The sequence below is a fragment of the Calypte anna genome, chromosome 2 (genome assembly GCF_003957555.1).
Source record: "Calypte anna isolate BGI_N300 chromosome 2, bCalAnn1_v1.p, whole genome shotgun sequence".
NCBI lineage: Eukaryota > Metazoa > Chordata > Aves > Apodiformes > Trochilidae > Calypte > Calypte anna.
In genome coordinates, this window is record NC_044245.1 from 77,212,701 (window position 1) to 77,235,596 (window position 22,896).

Sequence of the window (22,896 nt, forward strand, 5' to 3'; positions counted from 1 at the left end):
CATCTTAAAAGGAGATTCTTTGTATGTTACACTTTCCATTACAACAGAAGTGGCATTCTTTGTAAAACATTTTATTTATCATACTAACTAGCCAATATACTGACTCATTGAAGAAAATAATGATTCTAGTTAATGTTGCTTTTGAGTTTCCTAACAGTTCATATCCTCAGAAAGAGTCCCTATCTCTTCTGCCAGATACAGTCCCCCTTGCACGGACTCCACAGGTTTCTGTTTGTATAAAAGTTGAAGAAACTATAGGAGAAATAATACAAACAAGTTTCTACAAAGTATTTGACTTCTTTAATTTAAGCCCACTGTCATGGATCAAGCTACAGTTATGTATCACATTTTGCTCGCATGCAATGCAGCCTTTAATGCAAGACACATTGACTTCATCAGGGTGGGGTTCAATTGTCATCCTTTTTCTTTCTCTACAAGAAATGAAAACCCAATTATGATATGACTCACCAAAAAAATTAGGGGAAGCTTGACCCTTAGCTAAAACTGTGAAATGAGAACATCTCCACCAGGAGGAGCCTATGTGGATCACTATATTATATCTACTGCTAGGCTGCCTGAAAGACACATGGACTATTGATCTTTCCATTTACAGAAGACTTTTGAGTTTTCCCATAGAATACTTTTTATTCACTGTTTTGGTGCAAGAGTAGTAAAAAGCAAAGTTAATATTCTAAAAGAGTGCAGTAATTATTTCATGCAGTAATGTAAGCAAAGCATTAAGTCCTTCTCAATGAGGAAATAAATTAAAATTTATCATTCTGAAGTTCCAGCTGCATAAATTTATAACAAGCCTAGTAAATATCAACCTTTAGTAATACGGGGCTGCCATGCTGCAGTTCTCTGTAGTTTTCACTGGGGTACCTCTACTGTGCCCAACAGGGCCTGTTACAAAAGCCAGACTTGAAGGCTTTGACAGAATCACAGAATTTCTGAGGGACTTCTTGAGACCATATTGTTTCCAAGCTCCCAGCTCAAACAGGGTCAACTAGAGCAGTTTTTCCAGGACTGGATACACCTCATTCTTAAATATGAAGAAAGGTCTTTCTAGAATTATCTATACACCCCATTCTTTGTCAGTGAACACCTTCAGAAACACAGAAATTTTAAAACAGAAACCTAAAAAGGCTGACACAAATTCCTCCTACTAATTTGTTAGCAAACACTGAAAAGCAAGAAAGGAGGCACTAGCATTCAAAATGATCCTTTTTCTCTTTTACTTATTTCTTCATTACCATGTTGCCTAAAGAGCAGCTAGACGGCATAAATATTTTTGTGGGAGGGACATCTACTTTACTGCTGATCCTTATAAAATTTGCTACAAATTTGGTTTCAGGGGATTCATATAAAGGTTTATCAGACCAAGACCCTGGGTCTTTGCATTCATTTTACTAGCAGGACATTTTCTTCTTATTAGTAGGACATATATTTTTTCCTGTCCCGCTTCCTCTCCCTCTTATTTACTGCTTTTTGCTTCTCTACAAAGCCGTTTAAAGTGTTTTTACAAAAGACAGTGTACAAAACAACCCGTACACCAACCCAGAAAGTGACTTTTGAAATAGGCATCGAGTTTTACAAGTCAAACGCATGTAGCTTTTCTTTGCATGTCAAGTCGGGACTTTCAAGACTCAATTTCTTTAAACATACACATTTGCCAGTCAGCCTCACCATTTTACTTTTGACGAGCTCTTCAATTGCACTGACTAGTTCTGCAGCACTGGGTGTCTCAGAGCTGGTTGGCCGCACCAGTAATCGAGAGGACGTCTGTGCAATGACACAAAGGAAGGAGAATCCCAGAGTTAGCCTGGTACTTTGCTCAAGGATGGGGAGACTTCCTTCACTTCTCTGTCAGACAAAGGTACCTGACAATAGCTGTCAGTACAGTGTAACACTAAGATCATCCCTTCCACTTCGGACAAGCGGATTTGGGAATTTTAAGTAACCCCACAGAAATTAAATGCTGGGATAAAATGTCCCGTTTCTTATTGCAACAGAAGTCAAGGAAATATCCTTCATCTTGCTGATTATGATAATGCCTGACAAATAGCTATACAAATCACCTTAGCTGACCCAATGGACAACAAACCATTTGTTAACATATTTTGTTGTTGGTTAAACAAAGTGACAACTGCAGAACAGTAACCAGAACCAAGAAGACTTGAAACAAAGTAGTAAACAGTTTTAAACTAAGAAGAAAATATCAGTAACTCAGGGGCATTTACTTTTCTAAAGGAGCTGGGGTATATTGCCCAGGTTCAGAGGGGAAATTGAGCTCACCATTCCTTGGGCCATCCATTTTCCCAAATGGTATGTGTAGAGCACAGAAGATCTCTGGCCTCTTAAGCTATAAAATGCCAGTTTATAGATACAACTGAAGGTAAAAGGTGTTCACAATAAAGGATTCTGGGAGAGGACCATTAAATTCAGCCTCAGTAATTTGCAAACAGAGTTGTTTGCATATTACATTTATCATTAAATAACTGGAAAGTGGAAACAAGGTGTAATATGAACCTTGCTTCATATTACGAACAGCACAGTGAACATCATGTAGGCACACAGAGTAAGCTGTCCTGTAAATGTTTCCAACAAACTGGACAAAGAAATGGCACGTATAATGACTTAACACAAGAGGTTCTGCTGAAATCAAGCACGAGTGTAACAAGGCTCCCCATAAGTCAATACAAAAAAGAATATACAGATTTTAGGTAGTTTGCCTTGCACTTGTCTTATTCAGAAAGGAAAACAGGGACTGGGTAAGCAAAGGAAATACAGACAAGTTTAAACGGAAAGATACGGGAACTGAGCCAAAGCAGAGACAGAACACAAGTCAACATGATGCTGCATCAGAGTTTACAAAAAGAGAAAACAGAAAGCAAAAATAATTAGTTTCATATTAACACAACTATCTTGAAACTTTAATACTGCTTATCCAAAAATCAAATGCAAACAACTTGTAAACTGCCATCAAATGCAAATCCATGAAGTGTGCAATGATTCTACTGAATGGAAGAATGCATACTGTGCAGATGAGCTTTTAGGGGAGAAAATGGTTATGTTATTTAGTGATATAAGACACATCAGCATGGCCTAGCACAGGATGTTTGCATGCACACCAAAAACTGAGGAATCCCACAGCTACCATATCTTTTAGGCAATTGTATGCTCCTAAAACCTGACTGTCGACCAGCTTTTCCAAAGCTGTGTTTGCATGTGGGTTTCACTTTGGATATGGAGCTCAGCTTATCCTTTCAAAACACTGGCACTGTTGGAAGCAGGCTCTGGTCAAGCTCTCTGTGGGACTATATGAGGTGTGATTGCTGGTGAAACTTCAAAACTGTTTGGTTTCCAGTTGTTGTGGTTTTCTGACATATCTGAAAAGATATGCAGCAGTCTGTCTGCTGACCTTCCTGATGAGGTACTCTGGGAGCAGAATACATCTCTTGCCCAGAAAACAAGGAAAGGTGGGGGGAGCATTACACAGTGCTTTGAGATACTGCTGGAATCCACAGCAGGCTGGGTAGGGAAGGAGAAACCCAGCAAGCAGGGAGTTTCCAGCAGTGAGTGTTGTCCAGGAGCCTTGGAGAGGAAGAAATGCTGGCAGTGAGGTATAATCAAAAGCCAAACCTCTGAGGTCACAGAAAGGAGAAGACATTCCTCAGGATCCTGAGGAGCCAAGCAACCCAAGAAACCACTGAGCGTGGCAGGAATGTGAAGGAGGACTCCACCCAGAAGGCAGACAACTGGGAATTTGTTTGCATGCCTTTTATTAATCAGCAACTCCACCAACAGGGTCAGCTGACTTCTGCTGGGTAAAACTTTGCTCTGGCTTCTTCTCACTTGTGCATTCCAATAAAGCATTTGCTTTAGGTACTGGAGATGGATGATATGTCTTAGTGAGTGGACTTCAGAGAGAGGCTCACACAACCTCCCAGGCAGCTGCATGAGGGGATATTTTACTTTCCACCATGCAGCAGTCAGACACTGCACAGAAACAATGCTCCAAAGAATCATCATTTACATGTTTTAAAAAATTAGGATATAATATTAACTGCAAAGATTTTAACTTCTCAAAAGTCTTCTCTAGAATGCAGTTTAAGCTATTTTAAAAACTGTTGCAACATGTTTTTCCTGCAGTGGGTCCCTGTCAGGGACTTAAAGCTACTCAGAGCCTCTTACTCCACTGTGTTATGGGTCTGACTTTGCACCAGAAACACAAAAGGGAAGAGACGAGCATATCCCTTCAGATAAATGTTCTTGCTGCATAAAAAGAACTATAGAAGCAAAAGCCATATTTATCTCAAGAACTTTATATAAGGATTTCATATTGTTTTTTATTATCACTGAAGGGACATGCAAATATGGCAGCTTCTCAGCACACAGAAATAAATAAATAATTAAGATGTTTTCACCAACATTATTTTTGCTCTATTTCTAAACTTCAATGTGTGATCATTACTTTCTAGCAAAAAAATATTCTCTCTTGTCTAGAGGCTGGCAAAATTATAAAATGCAAATTTTCCCATTTTATTTCAGGAATATTTCCCACCATATTAACTCCAACTCATATATATCACTTTTTCAATTTAGAAAACAGATAGGAATTATATACACATAGAGTATGAAAGCAAGCCATTTTGATCCTACAAATGATAGCTTCAGGGATGATTGAGATTCCCCACTGAAAGGCAGTGGGATGAAAGGAAGAAAAAAAATTCAACAAGATCAACCAAATTACCAACAACATCTGCATGACTCAGAGCAGTGAGTAACCACCCACAAAACTCACTAACAATGTTCATGCTAGAAAGTACAATGGCTAAAAATGCAGCAAAACGGGAAGCAAACAGGGAATGTGAATATTTGCTGACAAAGCTCACACTGTCTCTACTTCAAAACCTTTTATTTACAGGCTCAATAGTTGCCCCCTAACCATGTGGATCCAGGTTGAGAAGTGAAATAAATCCTGTCAACGTATGAACATCACAACATTTGAGAAAAACAGATAATCTGCAAGATCTCCTTCATGCAATTACTATCTACATCCAGAATTTAGCTACTGATGTAAAATGTTTATCATCAATTTTAATGTTCCTTTGGTAAACTAAAAAGTGTGGATCTATACCCTTATTCTGATATTAATTTACTAATATACTTGTAAAGGCACAAAAGATAAAAAAAAGGAAAGGAAAAGAATGCTACACTGCTATACAGAAACACCTTGGATCTTATGTGAACAGTTCTTTCTCCTAAGGCACACATAGAGAATTTTTTATTCCCCTGAACTGAGGTTATCCAAAAGAATGGGGCTTGACAAACAGTCTAAAATCTACAAAGGTATTGTACAACTGTTACTGTGATAAACTTTACTTGCACATAGTATTTTAATGTAAATACCCACAGGTATGACTAGAAAACAATTAAATCCTCATCAGTAAATTTGGCCTGCAAACATACGAAGCTGCCCATTTCCCCATTTAAACTGCTAGCAGAGAAATATAGAGGCACTTAAATCACACTCTTCATGGGGAACTCTTTTACTGCTCTCTGAAGTGGTATAGAGATTGCTCCTCTCTACCATAAAGCTCTCCTACGCACATTACAGAGACTTAGATAAAGAAGAAAGATTGGTGCAAACAGAGGCTAGGTCAATGTGAGAAGCCTTCCCAGCTTACTCTTCCTACCTTGTCATCCTGGGAGTCGGGCTGGAGCAGACTGTGTTGCTGAATTGCCATTGGAGGAGGAAGGGGTACAGCATCCGCTCCCTCTTCACCTTCCTCCTCCCCGCAGCTCTGCATGCCTGAAGAGGATGACTTGGACAGAGTGCCACTGCTCAGCCCCTCGTTCCGACCTCTCTGTAAATAAAATCAAGACATTCAAGATGTGTCATCTCCTCAGCAGCATGAAGCTTGTTCAATGCAAGCTTCTCTTAAACAAGCCTGTTCTGTAGAGTCAACTCTTTGCCAACAATCAAGATGATCCTAAAAAAAAAAAAAAGTGCAGTTCCTCAACAGAGGGGGGGAAAAAAAGCAGATGCCAAAGATAATGTTTTCAGTGTTTGGTAAAAGCAGATGGATTGATATACTGAGAACAAGATATTCAGCTTGACATTTACTACAGGAAAGCATTACCAAAGCCATGATTGCTTTCCAAGTTCAGTACTGTGAAGGGCCACATTCTGCTAAAACAGAAACTAAAGAAATTTCTATCTGAAGTACCAACTCTCATAGCAAGCCTTATAAAGGATATGAAAAAACCCTATGACAACATCAAGTATTTTGTTATTCTTTCTCTCCCCTCCCCCTTAAAGCAGTGAGAACAGATTGCTTGCATAATTATTACAGTTCTGTTGAAAGATGGCCTTCCCAATTATATAGGGAACTATGACTGCAATTAGTCAAAGTTTAATGTAACTGCTCTTGCAGGATTATTTAACTATCTTTAAAGGAAGACAGCAGAAATGGTTATTGATTTTTCATGACATTAAGGCACCAACTTTAGATTTTCTGTGATTCATAGAACTGCATAATAACAGCTGCATAATACTTCCAAAACAATGCTACAACTGCCTCACAGAGGGTTTCTTTCTATAGTCTGATACTCAAGGACAGAAGCCAATATTGCTTCCAAAACCACATCTCCTAATTCACCATACTGCCAAGTCTCTAGGCTTTTCTTTCACTACATTTAACTTCAGTGATGTTACAAGCTTGCAGCAAAGTGTGTCAGAACCAAGCAAAAAAAATATATATATACTAACAACTAATTGAGCATCTGAGATGACTTTTCTGTATTGTAACTACCAAAACTTGTCAGATTCAAGCCTGGTAAAAAGGAATAACAGCACAGCAGCCAAGTGGTTGCATCCTCAGAAGCAGTAAGATGCTATTTCTTTCAGCCTGTTCCATAGGTCTGTAATGGAAGAGGATTTGGCTCTGTCTGTGTTCAGCAGGATTTACTCATACACAACTTCCAGGTTTAGAAGGATGGGCACATATTTGTGGGAGGAAGAAAAACCTTCAGCATATGTCCTTGATGGCAAAATCTGCAATAGCTCACAATTTCCCTCCCTCCCTCCAGTGAAAAGTGCTGCATTTATTATTCGACTGACGGTAACTCCTATTTGATTTGAAACGGCAGTAATTTTCCTGTGCTCTAACTTTTGCTCAAGGTGTAAACACAGCTTTAAGCAGTTAAGCAGATCCCACTGTCTTTTCCCTGACCCATCAAGAAGAAAAGGAAAGAAAATGACATGATTATTCCCAGAACCTTTACTCATAAAATTGCTTTTCTGGGTGAGATAAAAGAGCAAAGACAAGAACAACTTCTTCCTCTCTTTCACAACTCTTCTTCAACTAGACGTTCTGCTCCACAGAGCTTTACTAATGAGGTTAATGTAGAAGGGCACAACCTGTGATAGGCACAGTATTGAGTAGAGTTCAGCAGTCATCCAGAATAAGCACATGGAACATGTGACTTTGCTCAATGGCTGGACAGTAATCTGAGGGGATAGTGTTCACCTGACAACATTTAGTTCTCAGAAAAACAAAGAAAGGTCTCAGGAAGCTGCCCTGAGTATGAGAATCATAGAATAGTTTGGGTTGGAAGAGACCTTTAAAGGTCATCTAGTCCAAGCCCTTGCAGAGAACAGGGTTATCTTCAACTGGATTAGGTTGCTCAGAGCCCCATCCAACCTGATCTTGAATGTTTTCAGGGATGGAGTGCCTATCTCTCTGGGCAACCTGTTCCCAGGTGTCTTATCACCTTTATAATAAAAAATTTCTTTCTAATATCTAGTCTAAATCTACTTTTTCTAGTTGAAAGCCATTCCCCCTTGTCCTGTTGCTACATGCCCTTATGAAAACTCCATCCCCAGTTTTCCTCTAGGACCCCTTTAGGTACTGGAAGCCTGCTATAAGGTCTCTCTGGACTCTCCTCCAGGCCAAACAACTCCAGATTTTTCATCCTTTCTTCATAGGAGACGTGCTGCAACCTTCTGATTATCTTCACTGCCCGCCTCTGGACCTGATCCACAGGTCCATGTCTTTCTTGTGCTGAAAAATGCTTACCTCTTCAACAGTTTCATCCTGTGGGGTTGCTGCACTGTCATCAGAGTCCTTCTGAGAGCCCGCATCGGCACTTTTCCGAACCTCTCTACTCTTCTTATGCTTGTGGGCCAGTTTTTTGACATGCCCATCTGCTTTCCCACTGCTGAGACGCCTCACAGGACTCGTAAGCCATTTCCTCAAAGTGTTGCCGGGGCGCTTGGGGCCCGGGGAACTCTGTGCCCCAATCATGTGGGGCTGAAGAGATGTTACTGAAGCGGGAGGACTGGCATCGTTACTGGAGACCGAGAGGGAATCTGAAACAAAATGAACAAGGGGAGCATGTTAAAGCTGAAATGCTGGTGAGAAACAAGCTAAATGACCTATCTGATGATGGATATCAGACTGGATTTGTGGATAAATCTACCACATTATTTTGAGGTAATCTGGCCTTTAATGACAATACAACTATCAGTATTCATGCTTCACATTGCCACCCCACCCATACGAATGGCTTTTACTCCTGCAACACACAACCTTCATTAGCTTGCTCCTGCCTCAATTATAACATATACTTAAGACTGCTGATACTTTTTTGATAGTGAATTATACTTTCCAAATGTCATCTAACTTTATGGAATCATATGCTTGCTTTATCTTTTAATGCATACTGATTTGAGCATGGGCATAAAGAACAAAAGTAACTGCCTCAGTGAGAGAAGTAAATTATTTTTCAAATGTCAAATTTTATTACAAATGCTCCAGTTACTTTCATTGTTTGTTTATTTCCCCTACCCTTGGGAAAGGAAGAAAAAGAATGCAGAGAACAGCTAAACGTCTGTCCTTTGCATAAATCTTCTTGGAGTCTTGGGTGATGTTTTGATTGTTTAAAAAGGCAGAGAATATCTATATTAAAAAACTCATTTGCTCAAATCTCAGGATCAGCAGTATTGCTCAGCGTGACAATGCCTGGAGTTCTGTAGTAAAACAAAGGATTCATTTTTCTCTAGCCATAGTTATATGTGAACATTGTGGTTTTAACCTGGCAGGCAGCTAAATACCACACAGCTGCTCACTGACTCTCCCCCACCCCCCAGGGAACAGAGAAGAGAATCCGAAAGGTAAGGAGACTTGAGGAATGAGAAAAAAGCTATTTTAAAATATTAATATTAATCTTAATATTAATTACATATACAAACAAATGATGCACAGGTAAACTGCTCACCACCCACTGACCAATGCCCATCCCATCCCTAAGGATCCCAGAAGAGAGAGATTCTGAAACTGCTGTTCCCGAAGAGTGGGAGTGCTTCCAAGCCTCATAGACAGCAAGCATGACCTTGCATGATACACAGTATTCTACTGACCAATTTAGATCCCTCCCAGCTTCTTATGCACATCCACACTAGCAAACCATGGGAATTGAAAAGGCCTTAATTTTTTAGTAACAACTAAAAGCATCAGCACATTATCAATATTATTCTCACACCAAATCCCATACGAAATCCAAAATGTAGTGCTATTCTAGCTACTAAAAAGAAAATTAACTCTAAACCAACTGAAACCAGGACAGTGCATGAGGTACGTACTACTTGCCCACCGAGGCTTCTGTCACTTAAACTGGACCATATGGTTACCATCAATGCTCACTAGGTTAGTTACTGTGAGACTATATTTCTCTCTCTCTCTTTTTTTTTTTTTTTTTTTTTTCCCATGCAGCACAATGCTTTGTACCCCCAGCAATTCTCTTTTCCTAAAAATGTAAGGTTTGTTTTATTTTGACTGATCTCATAAGACCACTCCTATGAATATAATATACAACTAGGGTATAACAAGACTCTCCTAGGTTGTTAAATATAGGGCCTCCCCCATGCACTTTTGTAGATAGTTTATGTAAGGATGACATAAATAATGTTTTGTTGAATGTTTCTATTGCTGGGAATTAAATGCAGTGCTTGTGTTCATTCTTGAAGCTTGACACAGATATTCAGGTCATCTTTCCTGGCAGTTTTTCTGTAAGAGGCATATTGCCAGTCTGACCAAGTTAGTTTGAATTTCGTAGAATAAATAATATGGTCACACTGATGTATCAGTGCACTTCATTGTAAACACCCAAATGCCTTGGACCTACACACAAGTGTGTGAGCCTGCTCTGTTTCCATAAAGAAATATGGGCAAATTATGGCTTTGAACAGATATGGGAGGAGAGACATAAAATATGGATATAATTAATAAGGCCTTTTTGGTTTTCCTTCATTGTTTCAAAAAGGGCACCCTCTCCTTGGAATCCAAAATTGTGCTCCACCAGGATGTTTGTCAAGATTTTTTTCTATTCTAATAAAATCCAAGTGGCATATGACCATTTAGATACATCAGCTCTGATACTAAAACCTCCTGTAGCTTATACTGGATAAACATGACATACCAATGGCTACTTACCATCACTTTAATCATGTTTCCATAAAGGAGAAGACAAATTTTAGAAAGCATACTTTGAGCCCAACAAGCTAGTTGCTAGCACTTTAAAGCAAGTCACCCAGAATCAGGATTCATCTACTGGATTATCTTCTAGCCTCAGCTGTAGCTGCACACAGGTAAAGAGACTTCTTATGATGCCAGGACCCTGGTTTCAACACTTTAGGTAACGCGTACTAACAAAAAGCAGAGGCAAAGTTACACTAGTTAGATTTGTCTCTAAATGTTGGGATAGCAGTGCTACAGAACTACCTCATTTTGTTGTTGAAGCAGGAAATGTAAATAAGAAATTAATTGTCTTTATAACAATGGTCTTCAGCTTGCACTCTGAGTATCCCTCGAGGCCCCTGGATTACTGCTTATGGTCCTCAGAAAATACATAAGAAAAGCAAGCCTGCTAGCCAGCAGCATCCCTACCACAACATATTTTTTACTTTATTTAAAAACAACCAAAGTGGCCTTCTTATTTAAAAAATTCCAAACAAAACTTCCAACCATCTGCAAACTCTCCACAGGAATCCAAACAACCTCCTATTAAACCTCTGTAAGAAGATAGTTTGACTTCTCTTTCCACAAACTTAACTTTACCTTTATTTTATCATGCATATTTCAATCTTTATCATAGCTTGTTCCAGAAATCATAGCAAAAATCAGGTGATGGGTATTCAATAATTAACCCAGAAAAGAGGAGAAAACGGCACTGGAATTCTTGTAAAAAAGTTTCTTAAAGCACAAACTAAGCTTTGTTTTCAAGACTCCCAAGCTTGTAGATGTTATAATCACTCTGCCAAGTTTTTCTTTCATTTGTATATATTTTTGTCCTAATAATGGTTCATACAAGTTTCTTCTATACAAATTAAATAGAGCACATTCATTTGTTTATATAAATAGAAAAGCAATTAAGCCTTTGCCGAAGTTCACCATCTACTGTTTTATATTTTTGTATCTGTTGCATTTCTTTGCCTTAGAATTATTCCTCTTCTAGGAATGGTGGTGCAGTAACTGATCACGTAAGATTTACTTTTACTTACATGTGCCTGTCCCTAAGCATGTTAATATATGTGCAGTTAATATACTTTCTTCTAAAACCCGTGCTTCCCCTCTTACCTTCTCACCCATCCTTTTAACAATCAACACTTATCAACGACCAAATTTTTGTAAAATTGAATAGTATAATACAGAGCCCTGTAAATTGTGGGAGATCAGTATTTCTGTCTGACTCAACTTCTACTGTAACACTCCTACTCTGAGCCCAAATTGGCCAAGAGTTTGTGGGCAGAAGGAGGGAAGAGAGCAGGAAGAAATAAGTACACTCTGATCAAGTGAAAGGGACCTAAGAGACAAAACAATGTTAGCCAGACATGTTTCACAGCACATACTTCAGCCATATCCTCCCACACAGCATTAGTTTTTATTAGCACATAGCTGCTTCTCATCTTCTCATCTGCATTTTTTAACATAAAGTACTTACTGGAATATTATTAGGGCCTCAAGGAATCATGAAAGTGGACAAAGTGAAAGTAGTACACCGAAATTATAGCACTGTTCCACTTTGCTCTTTAAAGCATGAAAGGACTGGAGTAGAAGGAAAGACTTAAAATGAATAAAAATACTGCATTGCTATACACCCTTCTTAAGTATCGAATTTTACTTAAAAAGGCACTATAAAGATGTAAAAACCCCCAGAGGTTTAAAAACTATCAGTGTTAACCTGAACAGAATACCAAGACACTAGTTTCTTCAGAGATCAGACCCAACTCTTTGACCCTTCTTAAATTTGCAGGAAACATCTATACAGCCTCATAGGTTAATGTGAATACTCAGTACAAATATTCCACACCAGTATTTGCCCCGTAAGAGACTTCAATGTCCACTTTCCCATCCTGTCCAGGCTGACAGGAGTCCAGATTCTCCAATTCTTAATCCTTTTCCACTTCCTCAGACCAGCCACAACAGTAGAGCACAGTCATAAAAACCCCTAGGTGCTCAAGTTCATACATTTAAGTGAAGGCATTACCAGATCCAAACATCAGAGAATATCACTATCCAATACTAATATCCAATTTTGAGGGCACAGGAAGACCTTTCACCTTCATTATTATGAGAACATATATCAGTGTGCCCCATCACCATATCTACCTCTATCTATATAATTAAGGATACAGGCTTGGTTTGACTGATTACCATGCTTGGGAATGTTTACACTAAATTGGCTTTGTTTCCTTTATGATAACATAGCAAGTTGTTTTTCAAGGGTTGCTCAAGAATATTATAGCACTAAAACATTCAAAATTAAACCAAGAACAACACAGTCTTTAAAAACCAAGAATAGATGGAACATATTATGGGGTATGATAGCCCCACCTGTGTTTCACATTTGCTAAAATTTCTAGTGTCAGATTCTCTCTCAGAAAAAGGTAAGTGCCACAAATGGCTAACTTGGAGAGAAAAAAATTAAACACAACACACACAGCAACTCCAACCCAGTAAGAAACCATAAAATTTAATAAAATCACTATTTGCTCAAGGTGAGACAGCTTTGTAAATTACATAAGATATTTTAAAAAACCTAATAGATAGGCTCTGTTTTATAATTCATAGCCACAATAAGGAAGAAGGCATGTAACTGCCATTTTTCTCTAAGTACAAACCACATATGTTGCTCTGATGATGAGGTCAGGGAGTTCACTGAGAGTCCATAAATATATTTTTGAATCCAAAGAAAAAGGGCAGGCAGCATGGGCTCTGACCCCCTAAAACTAGAAGATAAAGTTACCTCCAACAAACAGGAAAGTTTTTGAAACTGGAAGGGAAATGGGAATTCTCATTCTAGTCCCAGGCTTCTTAGCACTAGAGGCATGCACATCTGTGATTAATAAACTGGGTTTTTTCCCTCAAAAATAAATCAGCCATGTTAAGCTAGTTGATGACTTGAAAGACTCTGCTTCATATTAACTATTTCCATATTGCTGTTTTTAGAGTTTTAGTATTTACAAGTAGAGCATGGGGGCTACAAAAACCTGACTTCCTAACCTAGAGAATCAACCCAAAACCTGTTTTATGCCTGCCCTGCATCTCTAATCCACAAATCCTGCAAGGGCAAAAATGAAAACATCTCATTGTGTCTGGACTATGAAACAGGAATGGGGTAAAGAGTGACAAATGGAGCAAAACAAAGATAGTAACCCTAACTCACATGCCTGCCGCTGCAGACCTGCCACGGACTTTAGGACCAGAGAGCCCACAAACCCCATCACACGGGGCAACTAACCAGTCGATCAGCTATATTTGATGCAAGTACATTACAAATATTTCAGGTAAACAGCTGCTTGTTGGTTCAAATCACAGAGCACAACCTACACTGATGTGCTTGCAAGTATAATATGTAAACTGGAAGCTAGAGTAAACTGGAGCTAGAGTTCAGTGACCTCCTAAGCCTACCTACAAACACAAATACCCTGAGTCAAGTAAATGTACCATCAGACGAAGCAAAAATAGTTTACAACCACCTAATGACAAATGCCCATAAACCCGTGTACACATTTCCCTATCTCATTTCTTACGAGATGGTGAAAGTTTGAAAGAGAGTGCAAAGTTTATTTGTGGATACACAGTTTCTGCCTGGGAACAGCTTTTGAAGTAAGGGGCTATCAATTTGCACTCTACAAGACTATACAGATACTTTTGTATAGGTCAAGATTTCCCTCCTGCTGGGTATCCTCTTTACACTACACTCACTGTGTGTTTTTTTTGCAAACCAATACAGGAGTATACATCAGAAGGCAGGAGATGCGTTTCAGCTTTAACAAGCCACCATAAAAGCAGTTATCATTTAAAGACAATGCAGATTTATCAGGCATGCAAATGGGGAATTTCCACCATGCCCTTTGAGAAGCATGAGTCTCACTTCTGATACAGAGATAGTGCGATAACCGTCATTAAATTTGTTTCATTAAAAATATCACAAAATGCAGAAAGCTTGTACTCACTACAAAGAAAATCCTTCAATCACATTTGTATTTGGAGTGGAACAAACATGTTCAACTTTTCAAGTTATGCACTATGTTGAAATACAATTTATGATAATTGAAAGATTTTCTGTGTGAAGAATTCAGCTCCTTAGTATATATTCCGAGTTATTTGCATTAATTCTGACCGATTCAGACACTGGTACAGAGCACTCGGATTTAAATATATTCAAAAATTAAGTCTTTCATGTCATAAAAAGCTAATTGTGCTAATATCAGATAGACTGCAATCAAAAGCTTGAGGCTAGATAACCCTCCAGCTTCTCTTAATGAGATACTAAGCTGCCCAGAAGCATGTCTGCAATTAAAAACAAAAAGACCCAAAAAAATCAACCCCAAACTTGCCCCCTAAGACAGACACTGTCATCTTAACTTAGAAAAATCTTTCTGAAGAAAAAAAAAAAAAAAAAAAAAAAAGAGAAGAAGAAGAAAGCGTGATATTGTGCCAGAGAAAACTCTTTCCCAGGTTAACAGAAGTAGTTCTGTTTGTGCTCCTTGGAATTTAGACCACAGGGATAGGAAACCCCAAACCTAAATCTTGTATATTACCACAAGCGCGAGGGGAGAGCAGACTTTGTGGGGCATTTCATTCCTTGCAATAAACAGTTAGTCTTTCCTGTTTCTGGAGATAAATACATTTTGTGTCACAAGTAGGAAGTATTAAAAGCTACTCACATTGCTGAAGTTTAGTTTCACAGTTTGTGAAAACCACAAGCTTGTAATAGATTAAATCTCAGATTCCCTGTACGCAACTGATAATTTCACAGGCAACATCTTGATCTCAGCTCCACTCTTTTGACCACCTGTTTGCTCACATTTAAAGACAGCTACATCCATGTGCCTGGCAGGACATGCCAAGGACAGAGTCATGTCATTTAGGACTGTTGCCCAGTCAAGTTCTCACTCTGTGTCAGTATACAGAATCATAGAATTTTCAGGGTTGGGAGGGACCTTTAAAAGATCATAGAGCCATACTTTCTTACCTTTCCTACAGCTGAAAAGCAAGTGTCCTGATCATTTTGACATGACTTTTTTGTCCCCTTGAAGGTGGTGTGTATTTCAAATAATTACTAATTACATAGAAGCATGCAAGCCCTTGTGCAAGAGCCCACATTTTAATTTTCAGGCAAAGTTTTCTCCTTTTCATACACAATCTTCAGTGGGTTTCTTTAGGCCAACTGGTTAGTCACTTATCTCTTGCACTTCACCTGTCTCTCTTGATACATGACATCATTTTACATCACCATGCACAAGCACATAACAGTATTTGCTCTGCAGAGCTACAATAGGCCACATTTGCACTGAGAGATTTGTTACATACAGTAAACTTCCTCATAGGGGTTGACACATACCATGTAAATAAGAATATTAAGGTGACATCCTTCTTTCATTAAATAATTGTGAAAGTTCTCCAGTGAAAACAGAGTAAGAAAATAAGAGAAATACTGCTTTTGTATGTTAGAAAACAACTTTCCCTACAGTACCAATGTAATTTTGCCATTTACCTTGAAATACAGTAGAGCTTTTAAGATCAACTTCTGAGATGTTTCACAACCTTAGCTGCATCACCCATTTTAAAAGTATGGGTGTTCTGCAGCTTTACTAGAGTCATGTATATTTTAATGTGTCTTAGTTATATGCTATTTTTGCCAGATGCCTAACATCATCAACATCCAACCACCTGAGGATGAGCAAAGCAGAAGATCAGATGAAGGCATGGCCCATGCAATCCTTTATCTGGAAGAATGAATGCAACAGGAATGGTGAATATCAGGAAGGACTGTATTCCAAGCCCAGGGCCATTGCCCCTGTGCTAGGCTGAGTAGTAGAAGAGTTGCATATAACCCCTTGCCTCCAGAGACTAGTGCTGCTCCTCAGTTTAAGATCTAAGCACAAGAAGCTGGTTGAGGGCACAACACATCTACTGAAGCAGGGAGAGCTGGCAGCATTAGCTTCCTTCCGACTGCTCCAAGTTACAGTACTCCCTGTCTTTGACAAAGCCAAGCAACTATCTGGTGGTGAGAAGCAAAGTCTGAGCCAAAGAAGGAAAAGAGCAAAGGCAGAAGCTTTGGGCCTGGGCCTCGTAGGCAGTGTTGGTACTTTAGACACTAGACACTAGACAGAGTTTTGCTGACTGTTGACAAGCTATTTGTCTCATGCATGCTGTATGCAACCTATTTTTGAAGATCCATGCTGGGTGATTTGAGCAGCAATGACGTGGCTCTGCCCTTGGTGAAGAGCCATGTGTCACATACTACAAATGGGAACCACTACTGACACGATTTCTGATGAGCAGTTTCAGATTTTAATTGGAGCAACTGCACAATTAATTTCTGCTCATCTGTCAATGAGCTGTAGGGTTTTATCATCTGCTACTTCAATTTTTTTCTGCAAATTAATTTTTCCCTCAGAAATGGATAAAAATAAATGCCAGCCCTAAAAATCCAGCTCCAGAGCAGTGCAGTAGCTTATATGAGAATGTTGTGTGCATCAGTCCAGAAGAGGAAGGTATGAAACAAAAATGTCCACATCAATATAGAGAACAGAATGGCCAACCAAGGGGAATGCCTCAGTTCTGCTGAAAGCACAGAAAGCCATGGGGGAAGGGAGGGAGAGAAGCAAGTCTGTAGATATTACGTTAAGAAGAATTGTGATCTCAGAAGTTATTTAAAGCAACGCATGCCATGCTTCCCTGTGCAAAAGCTCAGCAGCACAGAGCATCCAAATGGAAGGAATTCATCCTACGCAGATTTTAAAACATTCTCTACCACTCCAATTAAAAGGCTGCATATTAAGTAAGGTACAGGAAGCACGTTCCATCACATCTGATCTCAGAAGAAAACAGGGGACACACAGTTCTACTGACGCTCTTTTGAAATTGAGAATATGCGCATGGATAGGGAGGAAATTAGCTTTCACCACCTTATGTAAGTGATAAAAACAAGCTTCTCAATTGTGAAGACAAAAACCACTCATACATAAAGTCAGCATAAAACATGGAGCCAATTTTTTTTTTCCTTTGTCCAGAAATTGGAAAAAAGTTAAGTATAATCTCTGCCATGCATTTACAAATTAGTGGCCTCCCTGAGAAGATGAAAGTAGATTTCATTCTCTTTTCCAAACTCCTATAAAAATTCCAACACATGAGAAAAACCTCCAAAAAATCTTAAATAAATCTCAGAACATATGACTAGTCAATAACCATACTTAGAAACACAAAGGGTAGACACTAATAATTGCTAAGCATAAATTTATTATTAATTTGAAAAATAAAGAGACAGTACACACTGCTAGTATTGAGCTACAGAAATAAATTATACTAAAGAAATAATGACTTTAAAAATTTTTAAAACTCCAAGTTATTAGGCCAGATATATTAAAAAAAAATACTTTTCTCATCTACTGTAGTTATATGTTAGCCTAAATACACATACTAATCCAACAGTAATTTTAACAGGCTGCTTTTTCTTTTCTCCCATCCTCTTGATTCATAGCAGAAGAGCTCATTAGAACAACCAGCGATTGTTTGGAGCCACAGCTTTAGCAACAGCTGTACAAACACATCAATCTCAAGTTAGGAATTCTGCCATGAGCTTAATAATAATATATTCATATCATTTAGCTTTGAGGCTATTACAAGATCTTTGGTCATTTTCTCTTTCCAAATGTTATACTGGTTTAGCCCTCAAAAAATAAACTGAGAAAGTAATTAAAGGAACTGGGAGGGAAGATGGAATAGCTAAAACAATGACAAAAATAAGTCCTCCAGAAAAGATGTGTCTTCCTTATCAAATTAATTTATATTAGTGACAGTGATAGAATCTAAGTGCATTAATACCGTTTTTCATTGTAAAATGTTGACCTTTTTAGCATATACCTACCTGGAGCACTGATGAGCAGAGTCAGGCCCTTGCAGCCATGCCACTGCATTCAGCCTCTACATAACTAGGTGACTGTAGGTGATGACAGACAACTTCCTCCAAGTTCAATCCCACCTCAATAGCTACATTATCAAGAGCAGACTTAGATGACAGTGATTAGAAACCAAACTGGTTTTAAACTTTTTGTCTTCAGACGGAAATGTAACCTGAGCAATGCCATGAGAGCACATGTGATCTTAATAAAGGTCAGTCACACTGGAAATGTTAGGTTTTTTCTAAACAGACTCACAGTCAAGATTGTCTAGCAGATAGCTATTGAAAGTCATAATGCCAAACTGCTGCACTGATGCTTTTTCAGGATGAAATCTTTTAAGGGATTAGGAAAGAGGAAGATACTCCTCGACAAATTCATCAATCTTGAACAAAATTGAGTTAAAAGGGGAAAGATAACTCCTTGCTACAGATGCATTTTAAACAAAGAAAACTACGAAACTGTTTGGAAAATTTGACACTTTATCTCAAGGCACAGTTAAAATACACTGAACGGAGTCCATCACTGCCATGCTTGTTAACTTGGTTACTTGGCATGATCAATCCCACATCATGCACAACACCAAAAGCTACATTTTGCTATGCAACTTTTTTGATGTTCTTGTTTCCTTCAATTATTCCCAGTAAAAGCTCAGGAGGAAGGTGATGTCATGAACTGCCTTGTCCACCCACTCATCTAAATCTTAATTCCTCAAATCATTCCCCAGCTCCCATCCATCCAACATTACCTAAGGGACTAGAAGAAAATGATGTAATAGGATAGTGGGAGAGCTGTTCAAAACTGGTTTGGCAATAGGGATCAACAGGAAAAAAGGGAAGGAGAAAGAGCTAACAAACTTCTTTTGAATGGCAATAAACTAGAATTACTATTAATTAATTAATATTTGCTGTAATTAGACACAAAACAGGGAAAGGGGGAAAATCTGTATCAGTATCTACTATTTATTACAAGAGGAAAAAAAATTATTAAAGTTACAGACTCAAAGGTAAGCCTAAATTTAGGGGCAAAATAAGTTATCTGGAGGAAACACAGTAAGCAAGTATCATCTACTCCTTTTTGCACTTAGATAGCTGATCTTACTGAAACTCTGTTCTTAAGTATGGTTATAGTTCTAGGCATGTGGTTTCTATGTTGGGTCATGCTTTTTTGTTTGTTTTTTTTTAACCACTTAAGATTAACTGCAGGTGTTAAAATGTAGGAAACAAACAAATAAAAAGTGTTTTAATAAACATATTTTATTATTCTCTGTGTGGAAAATGAACCTTTACTGAGAAGGATTTTTAACATTACTAATGTCATCTTTTCAGAGCAGGATGGAATATAATCATATCATCTGAACTCTGTTCTCATTACCTCCACTAAAGGAGGGAGTCAGCACAAGCCTAGATGAGCAAATTCAATTAATTGCTACAGCTGCTTTTAGCAATGTTCAAATGCAGATTATGAACAAACTGTTCATTACTGGACTCACAATGAGCACCCTGAGGAAACTTTCATTACAAAAGGTGATAGATCATTCTTGTGCTGCTGCCTCACTGAAGTAATTCATTGAAAATAGAGCTCTAAGATAGCCAGAGGGGAAATTAGGTTGAAATATTGGTTGAAGGAGTTCTGCTTTGCTCAATTTAAGTCCATTCATGCAATATAGACTTTTGATCATAACACAAAACTGTATGCATCAGATGTTCAGTTATAGGTATTCTCTATGTGACAAGGAGGTAAAGAGGCAGACACATTTTTCATTATATGACATCAAACTCCACCCTTCTTTTCAAAGCTTTATCAATACTCCTTGTGGTGTCTTGGTTTCTATTCTCTGGGAAGCCTTCTTGGTACTGACCACTCATTTTTCTATCATCTTTTTTGAACTGTATCTAGAAGTTCATACTTAGCATTTTGAAAATGCTTTACCAGCAATACCCAGACATATGCTTATGCATAAAACACTATTCTTATTACAGAAATAGTGTTAGAAGTCCTTATTACATGAATCTTGCATTATAAACCTACTTACATTTCCTTCAGAAGAGCATACGTTCTTTTACATCATTCAAAAAATCTTTATAACTAGGAGCTGAGTAGCTGGTTTGAGAAGTGGCTGGAGCTAACAGACCTATTTTAAATTACTCTCTTTTCAGGCAGTACTTTACAAGTTCAGAGCAGTGGAGGGAGCAGACTTCCCTGGGGCAAACTGCACAGACCCATCTGATCTGCACTCCTGCTCAGTATTGGCTGATATCACTAAGCAGGTAACTGTCTGAGAGCTAAACAAACAAATATAATGCACTTTCAACTGACTGAAAAGATGTATCCAAATTATAGAAGAAAAAATTAGGAGTAGTTCAGATGGGAATATGGTATCTGTGAATCTTACCAGCTCACTCAAGAGAAAAAAAATCCTGAGCTTCAAATCTCCAGGTTTACGAGTAGGGATGGCAAGTTATTGAAGGACATCAGAATCTCTCCTGAATAAGCTCCTACACCTGAAAGCTCTTATTTTTGCTGTGGGTAGGAGGGGGTATAGCATTTTCTGCTGGATCAACTCCTTGGTCTGACTGCCTGTGTGACTGCTAGTGCTGACCTAGGAGAAGCAGCCAGATCACATTTGCAAGGACAGGATAAATAAGATGGCAGTACCTGACACATAATTCTGTTTTTACTAACCATAAAACAGCACCTTCAGCTGATGCAAGCTCTTGTAAGTCCTGCAGCCTAAGGATTTGAAAAAGCCCAGAATGCAAGACCAGTGAGGAAGGACACTGAGGTCAGAAAGTAGTACCTTTGCATATGTAACTGTATAGCTGATACATGAGCTCGATTTCAGGAGGATTTTTGTTGCATGCTCTTTGTGGAGATGGAAAAGCACACACAGCACATACTTAACAGCTTCCATCTGTATTCTAAAAGAATAGATTTTCAAAGCGTAGAGGTGGATCTATGCCAAGAATTACACCAACACATTAGTAATACTGGACTCTCCCACTGCATCCTTTGAGTCCGCTCCTCAGAGACCTCTTATCCTCTCTTGGACACCATTTGCTAACAATTACTCTATAGTAAAAGCATCCCGTTTTGTGGATGAATTATTTCTGAAGTTTGATACGCCATAAAATGTTATGAAAGAGGAAAAAGAAAGTCATTTCGATTCATACACATTGTTTTAAGCAATCTATTGCTCATATCATGAATGTATTTCTTTAAAGCCAAATAAGCACTCTCCTGACTCCTACAGTCACCTTTCCACCTCCAAAACCCAGCTCTCAGATGGTTAATAACCTCAGGATAAATTTTGGTATTGTAGATTTATTCCCTGGATTTTATCCAAGAGATTTGCCTCTCAAATTTCCCAAGTGAAATACAGACTCACATGATGTACTTAGGGACTCAAACACGTACATCCTATTGTTTCTTTTAGCTCATAAGGTAACTGAAAAAAGATGTTATTTCCAATATTCAGTTCCAGACTGAAACTACTCAACACTCTCTGCAGCCAGATAACCATAAACAGATTTGATATTTACCCACATTTGTCTCAAACGCAAAGCATTTTTATGTTAGGGGAATGGGTGGAATCACCATGAGAATTGGTTTCCTCCTGCCATCACTGCTGCTTTCTCCAACTGATGTCAGATAAAGGCAAAAATACAATTTTTATTACAAAATACAATTTCAATAATTTCTTGCCAATTCATTATTCAAGGCCTCTTTCTCCCAAAATCTCACTGCATTTTTCCTCCTTCAGACTTCGTGAATAAGTGAGAAACAACATCGTACCTTTTAATTAAACAGGAATACATAAATTAAAAATTATATACGTACTCTCATATTTTAATGAAGAATAAACCAGACTTTTTTATTTTTTAAAGACTGAGGAAAAGTCAAAGCCTCAGTTAAAATCTTCTCTGAAAAGAACCACATACTGGAGTACATTCTCAATATTCAGATTCTCAATATTAAGCCTAACTTGCCAGTTTTAAGTTTGCAGTGGCCAGAAATACTACAGGTACAGTTTTTACTCTTTCCAGTTCAAGAGATGACTTCGCTACAGTTATACCAGAGCATGTAAGTAAGGTCTTTTTTCTTGTTATGAAAGGTTATTGAGCCTACTTAGAACATGGTCCGTATATATTTATATATATATATATATACATCTGTTTTTAAGAAACAGAAAGAGAACAAGAATGTTGGTTGGTGAAATCACGTATGCTTGCCAAACAAGACTTTGTACATGTCTATGATCTTAATTTATGGTAATAACAAAAAACATTTTGCTGATCGGCGCTGACTACACCCAGCACTTTATAAAACATGCTGTCTAGAAGGTTTTTGGAAGCAAAAACCAGATAGATTTGACTATCTACTTCACCAAGAAGAGTTCAAAAATGAAGCAAATAAGCTCC

General features: G+C 38.3%; 1 protein-coding gene across 1 annotated transcript in view; it reads right to left on the minus strand.

Moving 5' to 3' along the window:
• The window catches only part of TRIO (trio Rho guanine nucleotide exchange factor), a 247,646-nt gene that overhangs the window by 26,501 nt on the left and 198,249 nt on the right, over window positions 1-22,896 (minus strand). Inside the window, exons 35-37 of the mRNA XM_030446293.1 lie at window positions 8,085-8,377; window positions 5,700-5,870; window positions 1,687-1,782 (exon numbers count right to left, since the gene is read on the minus strand). Of these exons, the coding sequence (XP_030302153.1) occupies window positions 1,687-1,782; window positions 5,700-5,870; window positions 8,085-8,377 (560 nt within the window). The remainder of the gene's footprint in view (window positions 1-1,686; window positions 1,783-5,699; window positions 5,871-8,084; window positions 8,378-22,896) is intronic.